General features: G+C 40.5%; 2 protein-coding genes across 4 annotated transcripts in view; both read left to right on the top strand.

The window, feature by feature from the left end:
• The first annotated feature begins 6261 nt into the window (after positions 1-6261).
• LOC106599388 (V-type proton ATPase 21 kDa proteolipid subunit c'') lies at positions 6262-13325 on the top strand. Of its 3 annotated transcripts, none has more exons than XR_001327438.3 (9): positions 6262-6528; positions 7627-7675; positions 7876-7959; positions 8173-8250; positions 9772-9841; positions 10156-10207; positions 10509-10699; positions 10852-11922; positions 12003-13325. XR_001327438.3 is itself a non-coding variant. In XM_014190598.3 (8 exons), the coding sequence occupies exons 1-8, from the start codon at positions 6462-6464 to the stop codon at positions 10876-10878; spliced, it is 618 nt and encodes a 205-aa protein (XP_014046073.1). In that variant the 5' UTR covers positions 6262-6461; the 3' UTR covers positions 10879-13325. The 3 variants fall into 3 exon arrangements, 1 of the variants encoding a protein (XP_014046073.1); XR_001327439.3 differs by having other exon boundaries at positions 10852-10940; XM_014190598.3 differs by having other exon boundaries at positions 10852-13325.
• A 585-nt stretch (positions 13326-13910) lies between these two features.
• Positions 13911-24127, top strand: part of LOC106599387 (beta-1,4-galactosyltransferase 2) — a 142991-nt gene continuing 132774 nt past the window's right edge. Inside the window, exons 1-2 of the mRNA XM_014190597.3 lie at positions 13911-14058; positions 14640-14713. The gene's annotated coding sequence lies outside the window, so the exon portion shown is untranslated. The remainder of the gene's footprint in view (positions 14059-14639; positions 14714-24127) is intronic.

Raw genomic sequence — 24127 nt, forward strand, 5'->3', positions numbered from 1 at the left:
CATAATACATAAAAAACATACATGATACATAAATCATAATAAAATTAATATTAATAATAATAATGAGACATTGATTCATATGGTCACCTGCTGTAAGCTACATATTATACATTACGTGTGAAACATTATATAAGAATTATATAGAGATTCAATCAATGTGGTGTGGGGGGAGATTCTCCATATAGTCAATAAAAGGTTGCCAAATTCTGTAAAATGTCTTTAACTTATTCCTCAAGCAGTAAGTGATTTTCTCCAGTGGGATACAACTATTAACTTCCGATAGCCACATTGCCACTGGTAGGGGGGAATCCGATTTCCATTTCAAGGCAATACATTTCTTGGCAATCGCTAGCAATATTTCTGTTAGCTTTATAGTATGACTTTGCCTAAGATTGGTGTTAGTATAGTTACCCAGTAGGCAGACCTTGGGGTCTAAAGGGAATGCAACGCCGTGGATTGAGGATATGGTATCGCATACCCCCTGCCAGAAACCATGTAGTTTTGAACACTGCCAAGTGGAATGGAGGAATGTTCCTTCATCTGAGCCACATCTAAAACATAGGGAGGAGATATCAGAATTGAACTTGTGCAGTCTAGATGGGGTGATATAGAGCTGATGGAGGAAATTAAACTGGATCAATCTGTATCTGGAGTTCAATGTGGATGTAACACCATCCCTGCATAGGTCACTCCATAGGCCCTCATCAAGATCAATACCCAGATCTGTTTCCCATCTAAGTCGGGGTTTATCTAGCTCAGGCAGTGTTAGTACTGACATTAGAGCATCGTAAACACGGGAAATGGTCTTGAGTAGTGGTTGGTCTGCATGGCAGAATTGTTCAATAGGTGACATCTTAGGTAGGTTCCATTGTCCCTTGAGAGTCACCCTAATAAAGTCTCGTAGTTGTAGGTAGCTAAAGAAGTCCCTGTTAGACAAGTGGTATTTCTGTTTCAGCTGTTCAAAAGACATAAGAACTCCCTCCTCATAACAGTGTTCCAGAAGAGTTATCCCCTTATCAGACCATGGTCTAAAGTTACTATTCTGGAAAAACATAGGGATCAATCTATTGTTCCATAAAGGGGTTTTAGGGGAGAGAAATCCCCCTCGTCCGAACAGCTCATGCAGTTTACACCATGCCAGGACAGAATGTATGATTAAAGGGTTGTCTGTGATGGTTTTTATAGATTTTGTGTCCCATTTGTAAAACAATTCTGCCCCCGTGTCATCATTCATCTCAAGCTTTTCAATGTTCAACCATGAGGGGGAGGGACCATTGTCAAACCTCTGAGCCAGAAACCTAGACTGAGCAGCCCAGTAGTACATTCTAAAATTGGGGAGGTTTAAGCCCCCTTGACCGTAATCCAGGGTCAGTTTGTCCAGGCTAACCCTCGGGGTTTTGCCATGCCAGATAAACCGTCTGGTCAGCTTGTCAAGAGAGGAAAAGAATGCTGCGGGCACAGGGATAGGGAGAGATTGAAACAAATATAGAAATCTGGGCAGGATATTCATTTTAATCACATTGATTCTACCCAGTAGGGTGAGAGGCAAGTCCATCCACCTACACAGGTCACCCTCCACCTTCTGCAACAAGCCGGCCAGATTAAGTTTATAGAGGTTGTTCAGGTTACCATCCACCATTATGCCCAAATATGTGAAGCCCAGAGGCGACCATCGAAAAGGAAACTTGTGCTTGATGGTATGATGGTCAAAGACAGACAGCGGTAAGATTTCGCTTTTATCGAAGTTAACCTTATATCCAGAGAAAGAGCTATAACACTGTAGTAGGATCTGCAAGTGAGAGAGGGAGTGTTCTGGGTTTGTTAGAAATAAGATAAGGTCGTCCGCAAAGAGTGATAGTTTATGGGTATGGGGGCCCACCTCAAAGCCATGTATGTCAGGGCACGATCTAATAGCCTCAGCCAACGGTTCGATGGCGAGGGCAAAGAGGTGGGGGCTAATTGGGCAACCTTGTCTGTTCCCCCTATAGAGAGGGAAAGAGGAGGAAGTAATCCCATTGGTAGCAATCCTAGCTTTAGGAGATTTGTAGAGTGATTTTATCAAATTTACAAAAACGGTACCTAAACCAAACTTTTCCAAGACGCGAAAGAGGTATGGCCATTCAACCCTATCAAAGGCCTTTTCAGCGTCGAGGGAGACTGCGACACTAGGTATTTTGTTTTTGTTAGCAAGGTGAATTATATCAAAGAACCTTCTGAGATTATTGGAGGACAGTCTATTAATTATGAAGCCAGTCTGATCTGGGTTGACCAACAGGGGAAGACATGACTCCAGTCTCTTAGATAGCATCTTGGTGACCAGTTTACAATCTGTGTTAAGGAGAGAGATTGGTCTATAGGAGGCGCACTTTAGCGGGTTTTTCCCTTTCTTGTGGATTACAGTAATCACTGCTTGAGAGAAAGACTCTGGAAAGCAGTTGTCTTCCCCGGCTTTTTTAAGTACCTCCATGAGGTAGGGGACCAACAGCTCCCTAAATTCTTTATAGAACTCTGGAGGGAAGCCATCCTCCCCAGGAGATTTATTAGAAGGTAAGGATTTAATGGCTTGCACCGATTCAGGAACAGAGAAGTTTTCACTCAGGCGCTCTCTGTCTTCCTCTGACAGGCATGGGAGGTTGAGAGAGGAGAGAAAGGAGTCGATCTCCGACAGATCATCGCTTGATTGGGAAGTGTAGAGGTCTTCATAGTATTTCTTAAAGGTATTATTAATTTCGGTAGGGTCGAAAGATATCTCATTAGTAAGGGTTTCTATAGCATTAATTGTCCTCTTACTTTCCTCTGCTTTCAGTTGCCATGCCAGTACTTTGTGAGCTTTCTCTCCAAGCTCGTAATAACGCTGTTTTGATTTAGTGATGGCCCTCTCAGCTTGATATGTGTTCAGAATATTATATTTCAGTTTTTTATTTACCAAAAGCCTATATAGATCTTTAGTCGGGCCTCTTTGGTAGGTTTTCTCCAGCTCAGAGATTTCAGATTCAAGGACATTCAGTTCCGCACCGTATTTTCTCTTCAACCCTTTAGTATAGGAAATGATCTGTCCCCTCAGATAGGCTTTCAATGTGTCCCAAAGAATGAAACTGTCAGGAGCAGAGGGTTTGTTTGTCAAAGTAAAAATATTGATCTGCTCTTTGATAAATGCACAAAATTCTGGTTGCTTTAGGAGTGTAGGATTTAGTCTCCATCTATATGCTCCGTTTACCTTGTTAGGAATGGAGATTGATAATACCAGAGGAGAATGGTCGCTAAGCAATCTGGGGAGATACTCGATATCTAACACTCTATGAAACAGTTGGGTCGATAGTAAAAAGTTATCTATGCGTGTGTGTGTCTTGTGTGGGTGTGAATAAAAAGAGTAGTCCCTATCCTGTGGGTGCAACTGTCTCCAGATGTCTAGTAAATTAAGATCTTTCATGAATGACATGGTGAGCTTGGCGGCTTTGGTAAGAAGGGAGGGTTTATCCGAGGACCTATCAAGGACTGTATCTAAACAAAAATTTTGATCTCCTCCAACCAGTAGCCATCCTGGTGGTGCTTGAGCGACCTGAAGGAAGACATTCTGTATAAACATATGGTCATCGAAGTTAGGAGCATAAATATTCAGCAGGGTCCAAGACTCTGAAAACATATGCCCCTGCACCAAGACAAACCTGCCCGAGGGATCAGAGATGGTGTTGTTGACGCAGAAGGGGATGTGTATACTTATCAAAATTGCAGTTCCTCTTGCTTTGGAGTTAAAAGAGGACGCAAAAACTTGTCCTACCCATTCCCTCTTCAATTTCTTGTGTTCGCTGGCTGTAAGATGTGTTTCTTGTAGAAACACAATATCGGCCTTTAATTTCTTAAGGTATGTATAGACTCTTTTCCTTTTAATCGGGCTGTTAAGGCCTTTTACGTTGAATGTGACATATTTTAGTGGATTAAGCATAGGTTGGGTTTGAAATATGTAACCGAATGGAAATCTCTCATATGTAAATAGTCAGGAAATGTTTCAACTTTGGTTTGAACACAGAAGTGACCTATGTGCCTCTTTAGGAAGGGGGGGAAGCGGTGGGCCTAAACCCACTTATTGCTTCGTCCAGTGGATATTGACTAAACCAAAATATAGTCTCCTGTAAATGTAATAGAACTCACCCCGGGGAAAAACGGTTAGTTGAAAATGTACAAATCAATTATAGCGACCGGATAGCGGGGTAGACGGATCCGATATCAGCAGATCAGTCCAGATAAGAGAAAACAAACAGATTGGATCTTATCCCCCAGAGAGACCGTTTTTCAGTCGCGGTTCGGTTCTTTGAGAAAAGTGAATACTTCTCCCGGTGTGTTGAAGATATGGCATCGGCCTTTGTACTGAACTTTCATCCGCGCAGGGTGGATGAGGTAGCCGGTGATGTTCTTCTCCTTCAGTGCTTTGGCGGCAGGTCTGAACTGCTTGCGACGTCTGGCGAGATCGGCACTCATATCCGGGAAAAGGCTGACCCTCTTGCCATCGAAGGTGATGTCCCCTTTGGCTCTTGCGAGTTGCAGTATCTTCTCTCTGTCTTGGAAACGGAGGAACCTGACCAGAACGGCACGTGGGGGCTCCTCTGGCCGGGGTTTCGGCGCTGATGTTCTGTGGGCGCGTTCGATTTCCAGCGGCTTGGTGAAGTTGATTATGCCTAGGACATCCGGGATCCATTGAGTGAAGAAGCGGACCGGGTCACGGCCCGCGGAGAGCCTCTTTGACACAGAAGAGAGTGGTCTCAGTTGAGTGAGCCGCCTTGAAGCCTGACTGGTTAGGGTCAAGAAGATAATTCTGAGAGAGATAGAGTTGGTCAACGAGAGAGTTGGTCAGAGACAGCATGGTCAAGTGTTTTGGAAAGAAAAGAAAGAAGGGATACCGATCGCTCGTTTTTGACGTCAGAGGGGTGTGTTGGTTTGGGCTATATAGTGATTTATCAGTCTGCATGCACTGTACTGTGCAAGTTGTCGGATCAGTAGATGAAGATACTGTGTACGTCCCAAATGGCACCCTATTCCATATAGTGCACTACACCAAGATAGGGCTCTGATCAAGACTAGTTAGTAGTCACCAGGAAACAATTTCACCTTAATTTGCACCTTGTAATGGCCTTGACTTCCCCTGAATTCTTTATATTGACACTTTACGCATAAAAACTATTTTTCTTCAGATTTAGAGGAATATGAATGTGTTTGTGAATGGATTACAGAGTTTTTAATGTGTAAACTATTGACATTTCCAACAACCCCTGAATAATTGTGTATGATCTGCCTGAAGGGTTGAAATTTGAAAAGATCTGCATGTTCTGTAAGTAGGTCTACACTACCCTTTCTTTGTCTGACTTGTTTTTCTGGGAGTGACAGTCCCTGTACATCTGTCTCACGCAGTGAGCTTCATGTGGCTCAGTTGGTAGAGCATGGTGCTTGCAACACCAAGTTGTAGGTTAGATTCCCATGGGGGACCATTATGAAAATGTATGAGCTCACTACTGTAAGTCGCTCTGGATAGGAATGTCTGCTAAATGACTAAAATATGATATTGAAAGATAAGAACAATTATTATTATTTTCTTAAACGTAGGCCTACATAATAGATCCATCGCTCAAATAGCCAATATTCCTGATTCCAGACTGAACTTGGAATGTGCAAATAAAAATGCGTCACTTTATGCGGCTTCTTCATTTCTGAACAGAACGTTTAATTTTGGGGTCTTTTCACCAGTCATGTGCACATTTAATCAGTGATGTAGCGCCATCATGTGGTAATTTTGTAACACTGCAAGGAGCTGAATTACAAACACCTATAATTTGCCTATACAATATTGGCTAACTGGAATCAGACAGAAAGAGGTGAAGCCATAGTATGTACCAACATCTTTTCTGGGAAGTAGTTCTATATTTGAGAAAGTTGAAAGACAAACCAGGAACTCAAGTTTGTATTTTGGAATTTAGCTTACATCATGAGACCAACATGCTATTTTATGTTTCTACAATGCTTCTGTACAGTTTCTTCTACTTGCGGAACTACATTTTCTTAGAAGCGCGAAAAAAAATAAATAAATAATAATAATAATAATAATAATAATAAATAACCGTAGTCTAGGGTGAAGATTGCCCAAGTGCTGGTCTAAGGTCGGTTTTGCGTTTTGACCTGTGGATGAAAAAGTAATACAAAGTTGAAATGTACAACTGGTCCTACGTCTGTGCTTGGGATCTCCCGCGGAAACTGGCACGAAGAAGAAGGAAGTGGAATGACGTTTGTTGTCACGGTCACATGCTCAAGTCAAGCTCGATCAGCTGACTGCATCCCTTCCCTTTTGATGGTTAGATTTCCCTTCCTCAATTGAACGATTTCGGGGTTATTCAGACCGTTCGACGTCAATTGTAAAGACAAAACTGAAGGTACCATAGTGAAATAGTACGGAAAATATCGCGGTTTGGGTGATCATGAACGGACACGCCATTCTCTACACCGGGGTCACTTTGGCCTTCTGGAGTACCATTCTCATCGTCGGTAAGAACGTTTTAGCTACATTTGCCAGCTAGGGTAATGGTTAATGATGATGGCAAATATATAATGTATTTTGTAAATATATTCCTTTCATTCATTTGATTGTATATGTCTGTGTCGTGCTTCACAGACCGTGCTGCTTGCAAGCTAACGTTAGCCTGTTGCGATAGCTAGCGACAATGGCGTAAACTCCTCTGGGTCTGCAGTGATGTGTTAGCTAGGTAATAACTAGCCTGCCTGACAAATAGAGCTAACTAACTTCCTTGAATTATATGTTGTGCACCTTTGGCACTGTCGTCCAAAAGGCAGATTATCTAACTATTCGTTTGTAAAGAATTCGACGTGTATAGAAGTAACGTTAGCTAGTTGCCTAGCAAGTCAGCTAGCTAGTTGTTAGCTAGCATATCACTGCAGAGTTAGTCTAATTAATCAGACTGTAATACACAATTCATTGGTGTATAGACAGACTGACGCAAATGCATGCGAAGTCGGGTTAATGTTCGTTACAAGCAAGAATGTTTAATACAATTACATTTAAACTTACTCTACCGGGTGTCCTTCAACTGCTCGAAATTTGAAACAAAATAGCCACATGAACGTAACCGGTAGAGTAAGTTTTAAATGTACAGTAATTTTATTCGACATTCTGCTTTGTAAGGAACATTTACACGATTTGGTAGGCATTAACTTCAGGCCGTATGTACACCAAATGAATTGTGTAGTACAGCCTGATTAATCAGACTACAGATCCAGAGAGTTAGCTAATGTTCGACTGCATAAGGCTACCCTGCACTAAAACTTTAAAAGCATACTGTTAAGTATAGAAAATGTATAGTTGCCATAGTTATCTAGCTCACTTGCTTGGCTGATAGAGTAAGGAAAATGGGAACTGAAACACCTGTCATGTGGGGGTGAGCCATCACACTTATCTTCTGACACTTAATCATTTCTGACACATTTTTGTTCTGCAGCTCTGTGGCTTTGCGTGTCTGTTACTGAACTGTACTGCAACACACACAAATGCATAAACCAATGAAAATGTTTCCACACTTTTGTTCTGCATACTTTGCAATGCATTACTGGGATTGGTGCTTTTTTCAGGTATTTGCTACACGATCTTCGACCTTGGATTCCGCTTCGATGTGGCATGGTTAGTATGACACACAATCCCTTGTCTTAGAACATCATATCATAGACGTACGAATATAAATCTGTTTCATATTCTGAGCCTGGTGCTGATTACTGGTGGTAACATTTCAGAATTTCAGTCGGGTGTCCCCCCATCTTAGCCTAGACCTAGCGTATGGTACGTTTGATTTTCATGGTGAAATTGTGCTCTCTTTCCCATAGGTTTTTGACAGAAACCTCGCCCTTCATGTGGGCGAACCTTGGGATTGGCTTGGCCATCTCGCTCTCTGTTGTTGGAGCTGCTTGGTGAGTACTCTTCATTTCCCCCTGAGTGTTTCTTCAGAAGAGATTGTCCTGTTTTGAATTTGGAATAGAGAAGTTGTTAAATTAGACTATAAAATTGAAATAGCAACTAGTGTTTTGTCCCCATCCTATTCCCCATTCCATTTAGGCTACATTTCTCCTCTTGTATGGCATGTTCTGTTAATGTTTATACTGAATTGTGTCCTTGTTTTACAGGGGCATTTACATCACAGGTTCCAGCATCATAGGAGGTGGTGTAAAAGCACCACGGATTAAAACAAAGAATCTGGTCAGGTAGGCTATTAAAAAGAGAATGGAACCAGACCCCCCCCCCCCCCACCCAGACCACTTAAAGACAGTCCTAGCAAAATGCTTGCTTGAGAACTTGCTAAGAAGCATTTTTTCCCCTTCTTTTTGACCATTTTAAAGCTACAATATGTAACTTTTTGGGTGACCTGACCAAATTCGCATAGAAATTTGAGTTATATTTTTTGCATCAATTACTTTCGGTTTTGTACATCAGCTTTAAACAGCTGAATATACACTTTATTGGTTCTGGAAAATATATTTCAGTGGTACAATGATTCTCTACAACAATGACTGCTTGTTTTGTCACAAACTGAAATTACGTGAACTATTAGAATTTAAGCAACCAGGAAATGGCAGAGGGATTTGTGCATAGTGCATCTTGAAGATATATTCGGTAATACTGCCACTGAACACAACCCATTTTTAAACCCTACTGAGCTTTTGAAATGAGAAGGTTAGCATTGCTTACAAGTAAAATCCCATAGAGAATGCTTACGAACGCATTGTGAAAATGTATAGTCTCTGACCTAGGTATTTGCAGGACCGACATACTAGCCCACAAAGTTAAACAAGTATCTCAAAAATGCTACTCTGTTTGCTGAGTACACAAAACAAATATTGGCTCTTGATCCAGGAGGGGATTCTCTGCTTTTACCAGCGACGCTTTATTTTGGAAGAAGATAGCACTTAGCTCGATGGCTTAACTAGCTACTAAATTAGAAAACCAAATGCACAACTGCAGAGCATTTAACACATTTTAGACAAGTTAATAATTTTAAGATATCTAGCTGGTAAACATTTAGTTGTGATTTCTATACGGTAACTAGATCCCCTGGCATGTGCTGCACAACAGTGAGGGACTCACAAGGCTCTGGTCTCTTGACATTGTGCTTGTAAACAAACACCACGTGACTGGGGACTACTGGTAAACTTCATAATGAAAAATGATGTAACAGTTGAAATGAAGAACACAATCTACTTTGTCTCCTATTGAACAAGTTCACTGCAGGTATTTACTTAAAGTAGCTGCAAATATCCATATGTATTAAGACTTAAAATAAATAGTTTTGAAGGTATTGAAAAACTATACCGGGACTATTTCCAAATACCCCACTATATGGTCTACCACTCAAGCCTACACCGTAAAGTACTTAATTGTTACCCAGAAATGATTTGATATTGGGATAAAAACAGCTCCATTGGGCTTTAAGATGAATGCATTAACTGTAAGTCGCTCTGGATAAGAGCGTCTGCTAAATGACTAAAATGTAGAATCAGTGTCGTGGACCGGTTTCACAGACCCAGATTAAACCTAGTCCTGGACTAAAAAGCACGGTCAATGGAAAATGCTTTTTGGTCAATGTCTGGATCTAAGAAACAGGCCATGTATGCTTTCTGTGTAGGTGTTAAAATTGTATATCTGTATGTGGCCTACTGTATTGTTTGCATCTTTCCGATCAATATACTACTGTGTTTAATGGGGTGGTTGTCTCCTCCCATCCAAAGCATTATCTTCTGTGAGGCTGTAGCCATCTATGGGATCATCATGGCGATCGTTATAAGTAACATGGCTGAGGTAAGCAAGAGAGGGATGGCATACTTTGATCATCATTTGTGCCCTTTTTACATTTTCACTAGTGATTATGGTGATTGCATTCCAAATGGCACCCTATTCCCGAGTGTACTACTTTTGACAAGAGCCCAATGGGCCATGGTCAGACAGTGCATGACTGTATATATCGAATAGGGTGCTATTTGGGACTGAACTTGTGACTCCTAATTGTAGCCTTTTACATAGGACATCTTGGAGTCGAGCTCTGAATCTCCCTGGTGTGTGATACTGTAGTAGACAGCACAAACTTAATTATTTATTTACATCTCTTTTTATAGAGCTTTAGTGGCACCACACCAGAGACCATTGGGGCAAGGAACTACCAAGCAGGTAAGAAATTAATGGTTGGTGGGTGTTGCTTAGCCTCGTCCCAGATCTGTCTGCTCTTGCCAACTCCATTGTTAAGATTGAAAATCACAGCATTGTTTGGCATGACAACGAGTTGGCATGATAGCACAAACACTGGCGCTCAGGTGAGGTTTTGATTGGAACCAGGCCTTAAATTCCAATAGGATAAAGGCAGGCACAAGTAAAGCAGGCACGTCTTGCCATTGGCTTAGTTAAACAGTGCAATGATAAAATACAGTTGAAGGAAATGCTGTGCTCTTGTGATTGCGTTCTCTCCTAACAGGCTACTCCATGTTTGGCGCTGGTCTTACTGTGGGATTCTCCAACCTCTTCTGTGGCATCTGTGTTGGCATCGTTGGTAGTGGGGCCGCCCTGGCAGATGCTCAGAACGGCAGCCTCTTTGTTAAAATCCTTATTGTGGAAATCTTCGGCAGTGCAATTGGGCTATTTGGAGTGATTGTGGCCATCTTGCAGGTAACTAACATTCTTTTGACATGGTTTTCTTTCTCCCCCTGATTGGTTGAATAGCATAATATTCTATCATATTCAGTAGCTGATTGCATCAACCAAGTATAGGTTTGCTTTTTGGTTTTATTACATACTTGATCAAATGTCTTTTCTTGTAGACGTCGAAAGTAAAAATGGGTGACTAGAAGATTCATTTTCAAGATGACAAGATCAATGGCAGACAAAGCTGGACAAGCAGATGGATTGTGTAAATACATAGTAAATTATTTTAATGTATTTTTTGTCTGTGATTGTTTTTAACCATAATTTGCTGAAGAGTGACATATTTGCACCATTTTGTCTTAAAGGAATGCAGCCAAATGGTTAGATTAAACTGCAGGTGTTTAAGACAAAATCCTGTCCCTTTTGAATACAATTTGTCTTCGTAGTATAGTGGTACATATAATTAATCTCTAGAAAACCTCATGGCTTTCCCCACATACTTTTACTGTTGTATCAAATCTATCACAATTGAAAGGGCCACTAGACATTTAGGGAATGTACTCTGTAGTAGGGACATTTTTATCAAAATATATTTGATTTCATTAACATCTGTACAGTATAGGATTTTTTTGACCCGTGATCAAATCATGGAATGCCACTATTTAACATCTAAGGTACCCAAGTTTGGTTTGACACGCATATGGTTTCTCTGGTGGTGGACATGCTTGCTGTTCCATAAAGAGCTGTTCTGTTCATTACATGGAAGTGAAACATTCCAGCAATGTCGTAATTTGTATTGAATGCCTGTAAAAATGTGTTTTGAAGTATTTCACCTGTTTGTATGCAAAAGTCGTAATGTATAACAAAGCAAATTATTATATTTATGACTGATGTAATCCATGTTTTTCCACTAGTTTCAGTTACGGTATGTTTTTCCATGATTGGTGTAAGTAACCTTTTCTGTAGTAACACAGAATGAATCAATATGTGTGGGTACAAGGGTGCTCTAAGGAGATATTACACTGAAATAGTCATTGTTGTTGGTCGTTTGACATTGGTCAGCTGTCATTATTCAGTCTTTTGTTTTGATGTATGCATAACATTTTAGTAGGCACTCTTCAGTCCTGATTGGTTAAACATTTGAATTGTAAATTGTTGTGTGTACAGTATATATAAAGGGCACATGTCTGTTTCTGTGTTAAGCATGAGGGTGTTTACCATTTTGATGCAAGTGGTCTTTATCCACGGTGAGTGAACTGTTGCTGATGAACCTAAGTATTATCTGATTTCAAGTGACCATAGATAATGTCTGTTTTCTCCTTCTCAGGTCTGTAATCCCCTGTAAACTATCCGTCTGTGCAGAGTGAAATGTAGATGTTTTCCTCAAGACCACTTATCCGTGTCAGTGTTTCCCCTTTATTCATTTAGCAGTGGCGAGATTTTATAATGTAGATATATACCCCAAGACGACACCCTGCTCCCACTACCTCTGCCACCGCTGCTGAAGACCCCCACCCACTACTTCTGCCACCACTGCTGAAAAATCTTAGGGGAAACACTGCGTGTACATTTTCTGCTTTCCTTCTGTTTTTTGGTAATTTTGAGCTTGAATGATCTGAGCTCCTTGTCTTTTGACTGCCGCGAATGGGCCAATATGCATACTCTTTTGGAGAGATGGTACTCGAGCAGAACATCAATAAGAACTTTCTCAGACCAGTTGGCCTTTTACTTAGTCGTGATTTTGTTTGTCTTTATTTTATTTTTTTTGTCTAATAAATTACGGTGTTACTGATAAGACAATTAGCTTGAGCCCTTAAATTAAAAGTAGTCCTAGAGTCAGTTTATGACAGACTTCCATTTTAATGTTCATAATGTCCAACTTGCTGTGACCATGGGTTTGTCCCAAATGAGCCCTTTGGGCCCTGATCAAAAGTAGTGCAGTATAAGAACTAGGGTTTCATTTGGGATGCATTTATGACTGTATATGTATGGGGGGTCTCCAACTGAGTGTTCCATCCTGTCCTCACCAACTCAGTTTATACCAAAACTTCTGTTAATAATTAGGTAGCATTGTGTGGTTGTTGTTAGATGACAGATGTATCAATTCACTGTATCAGATTGCTATCATTTTATTATATTAAAAATAATGTATGTAAAAGTTTATGGTATTTATCCATGGAGATGAAAGATTGTTTGGCTGGTCCCTATGGCAAAAGGCCCAAAAAGATCATTTGAAATAGTATTTGGTGTGGGTTTCATACATTGAGTCAGCTTTGTTCATTACTTTTGCGCATTTCTAAATGGACCTTTGGTGTAATACTCGGTTGTCCGTCCTGGTCTTGGAGAGCCTCAGTGCTGAAGGGTTTAACTTGAATGGATAACATTTGGATTGTAAGTCCAACTGTTGTTGGTTTAAAAGTATGCTGATTGAGAGATGGCCATGAATGCACATGGCTTACATTGAGGCCCTCTAGGTCCTTGGTTGGCCACCTACTGTAGTGGTGTCATTCCTAATGTAAAGGAAGATTTCTAGATCATACTTCAGTGAGTGTTTAATATGTTGATGTGGTGAATCCATTGTTTTGACATGTAAAAGTGGGTCCTCTTTACTTCATAATTGTCCTTGAAAGAATAAAATATTCCAACCTGATCGTTCAATCAAATTAATCAAACGTATTTTATAAAGCCCTTTCTACATCAGCTGTTGTCACAAATTGCTTTACAGATATGGGGCCTAGTGGCCAGGAAAAACTCCTTAAGGGAAGACACCTAGAGAGGAACCCGACTCAGGGGAGGGGCGGGGGGTGACAATCCATTTCTGGCTGTAGAGTAAGTCGTTTATTTTTTGTGTGGTTCTGTAATATTATTTATGTCCCAGTCCCACTCTTTGTAATTATTTTTTATCCACTAGGTGGCGCTAGATAAGTATTTTTATATTTACCGGGGACCTATCACAGCGTATGCCTCTCCCTTATTGCTCATTTACAACTTTTGAAAAAGTGGGGGCAGCTACATTTGGCATATTAATTCAGTTACTTTTCTTGACTTTAGAAATGTCAAGTTGTACCTCACAAATGAAGAAATTATTTACATTTACTGTTGTCCTATCTTTTAACTGCAGACTACTAGAGATGTGCAATGCAATAATAGGACCTAGTTTAAGCTCCCTCTGGTGGCAGAATACACGGGTGTTTAGACTGTCAGAGATCCCGTACTGAAGAGCGCGAGACCAGAGAGGAAGACTGGAAAAGAGAGGCTCGACTGCGCGCAAAATCTGTCCGCGCGAAAATTAGAGTTAAGCCGACCAAGTTGGGGAGTTTTTGTATAGGGGGGCAATGAGTGTCGAATTTGTTGAAGATAAACGTGAATTGCTATTATGATTGGTGAGTCTTATTTGATTGAATTGAAGTTTGATAATGCTTAGGTTGTTACGAATGTACTGATTCAAGTGTAACGCGCGAGACATTTAGATAAAACATTTTTTATATGGGAGTCGCGTATCTGCCCTCTCATTGGCTAGAATGTTCCCACCTGATCTCTCCTCCCGACTGCCTTTCGCCTTTGTGGACATATATTTCCATTGTTAGAGCGGCCAGTCGACCATCTTGACAATATAATAGACAATCTTCGGCGAGAGAAAACTGCTAGACTCCTTTTTTGTCTTCATAGCCACATTAAAACGTAACGGACTGTCGGAATTAGGAAGATAGAAGATTTACTACCCTATATTTGCCCTCCGTAAATAATCAAACAATGAGGCATTCATATCTCCCATGTCTGTTATATGGCAAAACGTTTTGATCAATGTGTCTGCACGAAAAATGAAATGACCGATTTATATAATCAGAAATAAATAAAACGCACTCCAGGCTTTATTAAGTGGATATTACGTGCCTTTTAACGACAGAGAGCAGGTTTTCGTGAGGACTTTTTGTTATTTAATTTTTTTAAATGACATTTACAGATTTCATATAAAAGGTTGCTGCAACAACAAAGACAATGCATTCATAGGAGAGGAGGATTGCTTGCTACCTTAAGGTAAGAATAAATTATATTTAATTTGTTCATCATCACATTTCGTTCTTTTGTTGTTCTTGTATTTTTACATTTAGCCTGCCATTTGGATTCTTCTTTATTATCCTATACATCTGCATTTATCAACATGTATATGTTTACTGGTGGTTATTGATGTTTTATTATACAATTTGCTTTGTTGTCATGCACATTTTGCTGAAGCATGCTGCTGCTAGACCCGCCATTCTACATGCATTTGCAACATCCCTTTTTTCAAGTGATCCAAACGTTCGACATTATTTCAACAAGCCGAAAGGTCCTTTGATCAGCGATGGAACGATCCATCCGGGCAGCATGCAGTGATGCTCTCATGCTGCCAACTGGTATCTAGTTAGTTATAAGATGTTGACAAGTTGCTCAAATGATTATTTACTATCTACATAATAACTCACGAAATACAGAGCTATTTCTATACGTCTGTTTTCATCTAGATCTATAGGCTACAGTTAAACTCAAGTGAGATCAAGATGCAGCCTACATTGTTTGCTGAAGTTTTAGGCTACAAGCTTTATAGCCTACATAGTGTAAGTAGATATCACTATATCTTGATCAGAAACTGGTTTTCACATCAATGCTATGTATCCTCAGCTTAGTTTTCCATGTCAAATGTACCCATTTAGAAATGCTTCTGTGTCATTATGTACATTGATGTGATAGTGTTTGTAGGGCAAAACTGGTCCTGGATGCATTCACTTCACTGAACTCTTACTTTGTACAAGTGGCTTCACTGACCCCACTTCAGTCAGTCAATGACAGGGTCATGATGAACTTTTCAGGGCTCAGGATAAATGAATGGAACCCACAAATAACAGTGGTGGAAATGTGTTCTGCACAGTTGGGCTACTTTGCTCCAATTATATCCCTCCTGATCATAAACAAATCACAAAATAATCAGGAATAATATGTTGAGCACTGTCTGATTTTGGTTTGTGCACCCTGTTGCAGTGGCCTTTGTGTATACCAATGAATGTGGTCCATAGCCTGACAGCCCACCCTCCAGGGTGGCCAAAGTCAACATGGTCACAGAGCATTTTGTATTATTATGTACGTAAATCTGCGACTCCCCGTTTGGTATGATAAGTTACGTTTCATATGGTATGTATTAATTTTTGGATGTCCATCATCCATTTTGTATGATATGTAACGAATTACAATTTGTACAATATGCTACTAATTTGCAAAACGTATGATACAGCTGAAGTCGGAAGTTTGCATACACCTTAACCAAATACATTTAAACTCAGTTTTTCACAATTTCTGACATTTAATCCTAGTACAAATTCCCTGTCTTAGGTCAGTTAGGATCACCACTTTATTTTAAGAATGTGATATGTCAGAATAATAGATGAGAGAATGATTTATTTCAGCTTTTATTTCTTTCATCACATTCCTAGTGGGTCAGAAGTTTACATACACTCAATTAATATTTGGTAGCATCGCCTTTAAATTGTTTAACTTGGGTCAAACATTTTGGATAGCCTTCAACAAGCTTCCCACAATAAGTTGGGTGATTTTTGGCCCATTCCTTGTGACAGAGCTGGCGTAACTGAGTCAGGTTTGTAGACCTCCTTGTTCGCACACACCTTTTCAGTTCTGCCCACACATTTTCTATAGGATTGAGGTCAGGGCTTTGTGATGGCCACTCCAATACCTTGACTTTGTTGTCCTTAAGCCATTTTGCTACAACTTTGGAAGTATGCTTGGGGTCATTGTCCATTTGGAAGACCCATTTCCGACCAAGCTTTAACTTCCTGACCGATGTCTTGATGTTGCTTCAATATATCCACACAATTTTCCATTCTCATGATGCCAACTATTTTATGAAGTGGACCAGTCCCTCCTGCAGCAAAGCACCCCCACAACATGCTGCTGCCACCCCCGTGCTTCACAGTTGGGATGTTGTTCTTCGGCTTGCAAGCCTCCCCCTTTTTCCTCCAAACATAACGATGGTCATTATGGACAGTTATATTTTTGTTTCATCAGACCAGAGGACATTTCTTCAAAAAGTACGATCTTTGTCCCCATGTGCAGTTGCAAACCGTAGTCTGGGTTTTTTTATGGCGGTTTTGGAGCAGTGGCTTCTTCCTTGCTGAGCTGCCTTTCAGGTTATGTCGATATAGAACTCGTTTTACTGTGGATATAGATACTTTTGTACCTGTTTCCTCCAGCACCTTCTCAAGGTCCTTTGCTGTACGTTCATCTCCTTCCTGAGCGGTATGATGGCTGCGTGGTCCCATGATGTTTATACTTGCGTACTATTGTTTGTACAGATGAATGTGGTACTTTCAGGCGTTTGGAAAATGCTCCCAAGGATGAACCAGACTTGTGGCGGTCTACAATTTTTTTCTGAGGTATTGGCTGATTTCTTTTGAGTTTCCCATGATGTCAAGCAAAGAGGCACTGAGTTTGAAGGTAGGCCTTGAAATACATCCACAGGTACACCTCCAATTGACTCAAATTATGTCAAGTAGCCTATCAGAAGCTTCTAAAGCCATAACATGATTTTCTGGTATTTTCTAAGCTGTTTAAAGGCACAGTCAACTTAGTGTATGTAAACTTCTGACCCACTGGAATTGTGATACAGTGAATTATAAGTGAAATAATCTGTCTGTAAACAATTTTTGGAAAAATGACTTGTGTCATGCACAAAGTAGTCCTAACCGACTTGCCAAAACTATAGTTTGTTAACAAGAAATTTGTGGAGTGGTTGAAAAACAAGATTTAATGACTCCAACCTAAGTGTATGTAAACTTCCGACTTCAACTCTATGTTAGAAATTCTAATTTGTTGTGCCAACTTTAACTAGGTGTCTAACGTTTGCTAGCTAGCTATTGTTACCTCTAGGGGTTAGGTTTAAGGGTTAAGTAGTTGTAGTAGTTGCAAAGTAGCTAAAAAGTAGGTTGTAGTTGCTAAAGTTGTCTGTGATGAGATTCGTATGCACAACCTTTGAGTTGCTAGACGATTGGGTGATATGACTACCCATCCACCCCAACCAACCAACCAACCACCCTCCTTTTGTTTTTGTCTTAAGTAACTTTCTATCTTATGTAACCATAACAAACGTAAGATGTCGTACTCATTTGAGGGTCCTGTATTTTCGTGTACTATGTTACATCTAGTTTATGTGACCAGTCTGTGAAAGCAGGTGAGGAGTGACTACTTCCATAGGACTGCGATTCACTTAATGCCACTTGTTTCTTACACAGCTGGATCGCCAAATATCCAGTTGTGTAAGAATTTGGTTCTGTGTTTGATAGACCCTTAGCATACTTGAACTAATGACCGTGCACGTTTAAAGTTTAAATGAATTACATTTGACTTACGTGTAAAGAATAAGCCAGTGCTTTGTTCCTAGGATGCCTACAATTGAAATGTTGATTGTTCCTGGCAGTTTGTTTGCGAAGGAGTGTTCTATTCTTTCAGGTTAATTCAATGTTGAGTTTTGTTGTCATGGGAACAGCCAGACCTGAGCAACAAAGGTGGCAGTTGGAGAGGACGGCTTTGCTCTATGCATTGACTTGGTGTTTTGTCTAAAAACCAGCCTATTCAGAGCTGTAAATTGTGAGTTTCATTCAAAATCTCAAAGGATGTGTCCTTGCATACATTGATTAATCTACAGTCTGAGAGCACGAGGTTCACTTTAAAACAAGGATAGTATGGATCAAAACTGATAGGAGTAATCATTAATTGCATTGTATTGCAAAGCCCAATTTTTTCAAACCAAATTATTAATGACGGCATGGCACTTAAAAAATATGTGCTATGATAGTTATTGTTTGGTTTGTAAAGTAATCCTTTTTAGTTCATTATAGAAATACAGCCCATAATATCCCCTATCGGTGTCGTAGTAGATTTTAGTTTGTTGCTGTAGTGTTTAACAGAGAATCAAAACTGCCCAAAACCTACTCTGAATCCCAGGCTGTCCCAATATAACCTTCCCTCCACCCAAGCACTTCATTTATATTTTGGCTCTGGAGCCAAATGAGCAGCTCGATCTGAGGAAGCAGAGAGAGAGGCAAGGCAAGGCAAACCTATATTTGATGGTGGAGAGACTTTAGAGCTTAGCAACTCTGGAGCATGGCCACAGAGGCCTTCTGTGTAGGCTATGTATTGAAATAGGCTAGCTACACACTGTGAAGATAGCAATCTCAATAGAAATATGGTAGAAATACTTACAATTTCATGTAATGTATAATCAACATGTCATAATCAGTCATGTGTATCACATGAAAGGAAGCACAGGGGTGATGTGATACCCCCTTGCACAGAGCAGAGATCTGGTGCATCCTACTGTCATTGTAGATTAATATAATGTTGTCCCTTGAGTCAAATCCAGCAGAACTGTATAGTACTGTACTATGATAAGAACCTTGATGGGAGAACATCATGGAAATGTTCTAGTACAGTCGTGGCCAAAAGTTTTGAGAATGACACAAATATAAATTTTCACAAAGTCTGCTGCCTCAGTTTGTATGATGGCAATTTGCATATACTCCAGAATGTTATGAAGAGTGATCAGATGAATTGCAATTAATTGCAAAGTCCCTCTTTGCCATGCAAATGAACTGAATCCCCCCAAAACTTTTCCACTGCATTTCAGCCCTGCCGCAAAAGGACCAGCTGACATCATGTCAGTGATTCTCTCGTTAACACAGGTGTGAGTGTTGACGAGGACACGGCTGGAGATCACTCTGCCATGTTGATTGAGTTCGAATAACAGACTGGAAGCTTCAAAAGGAGGGTGGTGCTTGGAATCATTGTTATTCCTCTGTCAACCATGGTTACCTCCAAGGAAACACGTGCCATCATCATTGCTTTGCACAAAAAGGGCTTCACAGGCAAGGATATTGCTGCCAGTAAGATTGCACCTAAATCAACCTTTTATCAGGTCATCAAGAACTTCAAGGAGAGCAGTTCAATTGTTGTGAAGAAGGCTTCACGGCGCCCAAGAAAGTCCAGCAAGCGCCAGAACCGTCTCCTAAAGTTGATTCAGCTGCGGGATCGGGGCACCACCAGTACAGAGCTTGCTCAGGAATGGCTGCAGGCAGGTGTGAGTGCATCTGCACACACAGTGAGGCGAATACTTTTGGAGGATGGCCTGGTGTCAAGAAGGGCAGCAAAGAAGCCACTTCTCTCCAGGAAAAACATCAGGGACAGACTGCTATTCTGCAAAAGGTACAGGGATTGGACTGCTGAGGACTGGGGTAAAGTCATTTTCTCTGATGAATCCCCTTTCCGATTGTTTGGGGCATCCGGAAAAAAGCTTGTCTGGAGAAGAAAAGGTGAGCGCTACCATCAATCCTGTGTCATGCCAACAGTAAGGCATCCTGAGACCATTCATGTGTGGGGTTGCTTCTCAGCCAAGGAAGTGGGCTCACTCACAATTTTGCCTAAGAACACAGCCATGAATAAAGAATGGTACTAACCCATCCTCCGAGAGAAACTTCTCCCAACCGTCCAGGAACAGTTTGGTGATGAACAATGCCTTTTCCAGCATGATGGAGCACCTTGCCATAAGGCAAAAGTGATAACTAAGTGGCCCGGGGAACAAAACATCGATATTTCGGGTCCATGGCCAGGAAACTCCCCAGTCCTTAATCCCATTGGGAACTTGTGGTCAATCCTCAAGAGGCGGGTGGACAAACAAAAACCCACAAATTCTGACAAACTCCAAGCATTGATTATGCAAGAACAGGCTGCCATCAGTCAGAATGTGGCCCAGAAATTAATTGACAGCATGCCAGGGCGGATTGCAGAGGTCTTGAAAAAGAAGGGCCAACACTGCAAATATTGACTCTTTGCATCAACTTCATGTAATTATCAATAAAAGCATTTGACACTTATGAAATGCTTGTAATTATACTTCAGTATTCCATAGTAACATCTGACAAAAATATCTAAAGACACTGAAGCAGCAAACTTTGTGGAAATTAATATTTGTGTCATTGTCAAAACTTTTGGCCACAACTATACAAATGGTAGAGCTTGGTTGATGCATAAATAACCTAGTTTAGTAGTCAGATATTTATTTAATTTCTGGCTTGAATATTTGGCATGTAGCCTATGAATAATATTTTATTGGGATTTGATAGTAGAAGCATCACACACCTTCCTTGACAAGAGTGTCGATCCATTTTCCATTAGTTGAAATGTGAAACATGCAGTGTTTCTGACAAGGGTCAGCAGACTGAGCTGTGCGTGTGCTCTTCTCCACAGTGTTGGTGGTAATCGGGCATGAGTGTCAAGTCTGATATCTGGGTTCCTCTCCTCCAGCTGTGAGAACATGTCTGTGATGTTACACAACATGGATTATTAAGAGTTGTTCCCCTTAAAATGGCATCACTCTCTTTACCCCTCTATGTTAATCTGTGTTGAGATGAGGGTGCTGGTGAAGGAGAATGATTTTGTTTTATTATTCTGAGTCAGTGTATTGGTATTGGCCACCATGGCCAATTTTTTCAAACCAAATTATTAATGACGGCATGGCACTTACAAAAATATGTGCTATGATAGTTATTGTTTGGTTTGTAAAGAAACCCTTTTTCTTTACAAACTCCTAGTAATACCTCAAGCCCACGTATCCACACAACTTTCCTTTCCAGAAATAAAATATATATAATTAAATATCTCTTGTTTGTACAGGGCTGTTAGTTTACAACTTCTATGCAGTGCAAGGTAGGTCTAATTCTCCCCCCGGGGAGCAACAGAGAGGAATCTGTGTGTGCCAGTCAGAAGGTGAGGGGTGTCCTTTCTCAGAGTGGTTAGCATGAGCATAATGCCATTCCAGGCAAGAGGGCAGTGACACACAGTTTGCCCTTCACACCCTGCACTGTCTTTGTTTATCTAGTCTTTAGTCTCTTAGTCTTTTGACAAGCAACACCTTTGACTCCTGTAGGACTCTATGGGCCTTGAGCCAACAATGTAATGTTACATTTTACACAAAGCTATGCCAATTTGGAGCAATAGTCAGATTAGATGTTCTGGAAAATGTGTTGTTTTAGTGTGATGTCTCGCCTTGTGAGGTGTTGATTTACTTAATGTTTGTTTTTGTATGCCTGTATGAATGCAGAATACTGATGTAAGTCTATGAGCTGATATACATTGGTGGCATATCATTGAAGCACGTTATTACACTGAAATAATAGCTCAAATGCAACGTATTCATTCATTATAATCATATGCCCCATTCCCCCTTTGTGTGTTGTACTTTGCACGTTTTGTAAACCAACAGCATTCTGTTCTATTCTATCCACACCCATATCAGGTGGTGATTCACTGCATAATGGTGGAATCAATTTTCAACCATCTTTATTATAAATCTAGATATCTAATGCAATCAGGAGTATGTGGACATTTCGATCAAATCTACTCATGGTATTTTGAGTGACTCAGATCTCCTCTGCAGTGCGTGTGTTTTGATGTGTTACCAAAACAGTGTCAATCCTTGTGTTTAGGCATGACTCCTGCCAACACATTTTCAATTACACCGCATTGTGTACAATGATTTACAGTGCCTTCAGTAAGTATTCACACCCATTGACTTTTTCCATATTTTGTTGTTACAGCCTGAATTTAAAATGGATTAAATATATATGTTTTGTCACTGCCCTACATGCAATATCCCATAATGTCAAAATGGAATTATGTTTTTCAAAATTTTTACAAATTAATGCAAAATGAAAAGCTGAAATGTCTTCAGTCAATAAGTATTCAAGCCCTTTCTTATTGCAAGGTGTAAATATGTGCTTAACAAATCACATAATAAGTTGCATGGACTCACTCTGTGTGCAATAATAGTGTTTAACATGATTTTTGAATGAGACTACCTCATCTATGGTCCCTCAGTCGAGCAGTGCATGTCAAACACAGATTCAACCACAAAGACCAGGGAGGTTTTCCAATGTCTCGCAAAGAAGGGCACCTATTGGTAGATGGGTAAACAATTGTAATATCCCTTTGAGCATGGTGAAGTTATTAATTACACTTTGGATGGTGTATCAATACACCCAGTCACTACAAAGATACAGGCGTCCTTCCTAACTCAGTTGCCGGAGAGGAAAGAAACAGCGCAGGGATTTCACCATGAGGCCAATGGTGACGTTAATACAGTTAAAGTTTAATGGGTGGGATAGGAGAAAAGTGAGGAGGGATCAACAACATTGTAGTTACTCCACAATACTAGCCTAATTTACAGAGGGAAAAGAAGGAAGCCTGTACAGAATAAAAATATTCCAAAACATGCATCCTGTTTGCAGCAAGGCACGAAACTAATACTGCAAATGTTGCATAATCCAGGTGTGGAAAGCTCTTAGAGACTTACCCAGAAAGACTCACAGCTGTAATCCACAGGAGGTTGGTAGCACCTTAATTGGCGAGGACGGGCTAGTGTTAATGGCTGGAGCGGAATCAGTGGAATAGTATAAAATACATCACCCACATGCCATTCCATTTACTCTGTTTCAGCCGTTATTATGAGCCGTCCTCCCCTCAGCAGCCTCCACTGGTGCAATCAGTGCCAAAGGTGCTTCTACAAAGTATTGACTCTTACGTGAATACTTATGTAAATGAGATATTTCTTTATTTCATTTTCAATAAATGTGCAAATGTTCTAAAAACATGTTTTCACTTTGTCATTATGGGATATTGTGTGTAGATGGGTGAGAGAAAAAAAATGTAATCCATTTTGAATTCAGGCTTTCATACAACAACATTTTGAATAAATCCAGGGGTATGATTACTTTCAGAAGGCACTGTGTATATATACACTAGATGACTGACAGGGGGCGCTGTGTTGAAGCCACCTCGCCTCCATCGTGGTACTCCCCCACCATTGTAAAACATACATTATATACTGCTCAAAAAAATAAAGGGAACACTTAAACAACACATCCTAGATCTGAACGAAAGAAATAATCTTATTAAATACTTTTTTCTTTACATAGTTGAATGTGCTGACAACAAAATCACGCAAAAATAATCAATGGAAATCCAATTTATCAACCCATGGAGGTCTGGATTTGGAGTCACACTCAAAATTAAAGTGGAAAACCACACTACAGGCTGATCCAACTTTGATGTAATGTCCTTAAAACAAGTCAAAATGAGGCTCAGTAGTGTGTGTGGCCTCCACGTGCCTGTATGACCTCCCTACAAGGCCTGGGCATGCTCCTGATGAGGTGGTGGATGGTCTCCTGAGGGATCTCCTCCCAGACCTGGACTAAAGCATCCGCCAACTCCTGGACAGTCTGTGGTGCAACATGGCGTTGGTGGATGGAGCGAGACATGATGTCCCAGATGTGCTCAATTGGATTCAGGTCTGGGGAACGGGCGGGCCAGTCCAAAGCATCAATGCCTTCCTCTTGCAGGAACTCCAGCCAC

Source organism: Salmo salar, chromosome 03 (assembly GCF_965601325.2).
Source record: "Salmo salar chromosome 03, fSalSal1, whole genome shotgun sequence".
NCBI classification, from domain to species: Eukaryota; Metazoa; Chordata; class Actinopteri; order Salmoniformes; family Salmonidae; genus Salmo; species Salmo salar.